Source organism: Lolium perenne, chromosome 7, assembly GCF_019359855.2.
Source record: "Lolium perenne isolate Kyuss_39 chromosome 7, Kyuss_2.0, whole genome shotgun sequence".
NCBI lineage: Eukaryota > Viridiplantae > Streptophyta > Magnoliopsida > Poales > Poaceae > Lolium > Lolium perenne.
Genome location: NC_067250.2, coordinates 314122747 through 314124160, shown reverse-complemented (window position 1 = coordinate 314124160; position 1414 = coordinate 314122747). Strand labels below are relative to the sequence as shown.

The 1414-nt window shown below is 42.4% G+C and overlaps 1 protein-coding gene across 1 annotated transcript; it reads right to left on the bottom strand.

Moving 5' to 3' along the window:
• Window positions 1-471: 471 nt before the first annotated feature.
• Window positions 472-912, bottom strand: LOC139834032 (uncharacterized). The gene has a single exon (XM_071824416.1). The coding sequence runs from the start codon at window positions 910-912 to the stop codon at window positions 472-474; it is 441 nt and encodes a 146-aa protein (XP_071680517.1).
• Between the last annotated feature and the right edge of the window lie 502 nt (window positions 913-1414).

Genomic DNA, 1414 nt, shown 5'->3' with positions numbered 1-1414 from the left:
ACCAGTATCAAATACCCAGTCACTACTATGATTACTAGTAAGATAGACATCAATAACATGTATATCAGATATACCTTTCTTTTTGATGTTGCCGTTCTTCAGATCTGCCAGGTACTTTGAGCAGTTCCGCTTCCAGTGTCCCTCTTCTTTGCAGTAATAGCACACAGTATCAGGTTTAGGGCCAGCCTTGGGTTTCTTAGGAGGCGCGTCAGCTTTCTTGCCGCCCTTCTTGAATTTACCATTTTCCTTAGGCTTGCCCCGCTTCTTGAACTTGGTGGTCTTATTGACCATCAACACTTGGTGCTCTTTCTTTATCTCCACTTCAGCAGTTTTCAGCATTGAGAAGAGTTCAGGTAACGTCTTGTTCATGCACTGCATGTTGTAGTTCATCACGAAGTTCTTGTAACTAGGTGGCAGTGATTGAAGAACACGATGAATCCCCAAGGCGTTAGGAATCGTTATTCCCAAGTCTTAGAGTTTCTTCGCGTGCCCAGACATCTTGAGCACGTGCTCACTAACAGAGCTGCCTTCTTCCATATTACAGTTAAAGAACTTTTTAGAAGCATCATAGCTTTCCACGGCCGCATGAGTTTCAAATATCATTTTGAGCTCACTGATTATATCATGAGGGTCGTGGTTCTCAAAGCGTTTCTGAAGCTCCGATTCTAAACCATAGAGGATGGCACACTGAACTGTGGAGTAATGAGTCTTCCGAGTGAGGTAAACTGCTTTATCCTCATCGGTAGCTGTTTCTGCAGGTGGATCACCCAGCGGTGCTTTGAGCACATAGAGCAGTTGTCCAGCAGTGAGGACAATCCTCAAGTTACGGAACCAATCCGCAAAGTTGCTTCCATTGTTTTTCAGCTTTTCTTTCTCTAGGAACGAATTAAAATTGATGGTAGGGGTCGCCATAATCTACAACATATTTGCAAAGAGTTTAGACTAAGTTTATGACAAATTTAGTTTACTATTAATTTTAAAATTAGCTAGGTGAACTCCCACTCAAAACAATATCCCTCGCATTGTCTTAGTGATTACACGAACCAAATCAACTACACCAAGTCCGATCATCACGTGAGATGATGTAGTTTCAATGGCGAACATCCACATGTTCATCATATCATCTATATGATTCATGCTTAACCTTTCGGTCTTCCGTGTTCCGAGGCCATGTCTGTACATGCTAGGCTCGTCAAGTCAAACCCTAGTTTCCGCATGTGCAAAACTGGCTTGCACCCGTTGTATGCACACGTTGAGTTCATCACACCCGATCATCACGAGATGCTTCAAAACAACGAGTCTTAGCAACGGTGCTAACTAAGGACGAACACTTTATTATCTTGATTTTTAGTGAGAGGGATCATCTTATAATGCTACCGTCGTGATCTAAGCAATATAAGATGCATAAAAGGGT

Coding starts and splice junctions, on each gene's coding strand:
- LOC139834032 (XM_071824416.1), bottom strand. CDS start 912: ATGGCGACCCCTACCATCAATTTTAATTCGTTCCTAGAGAAAGAAAAG.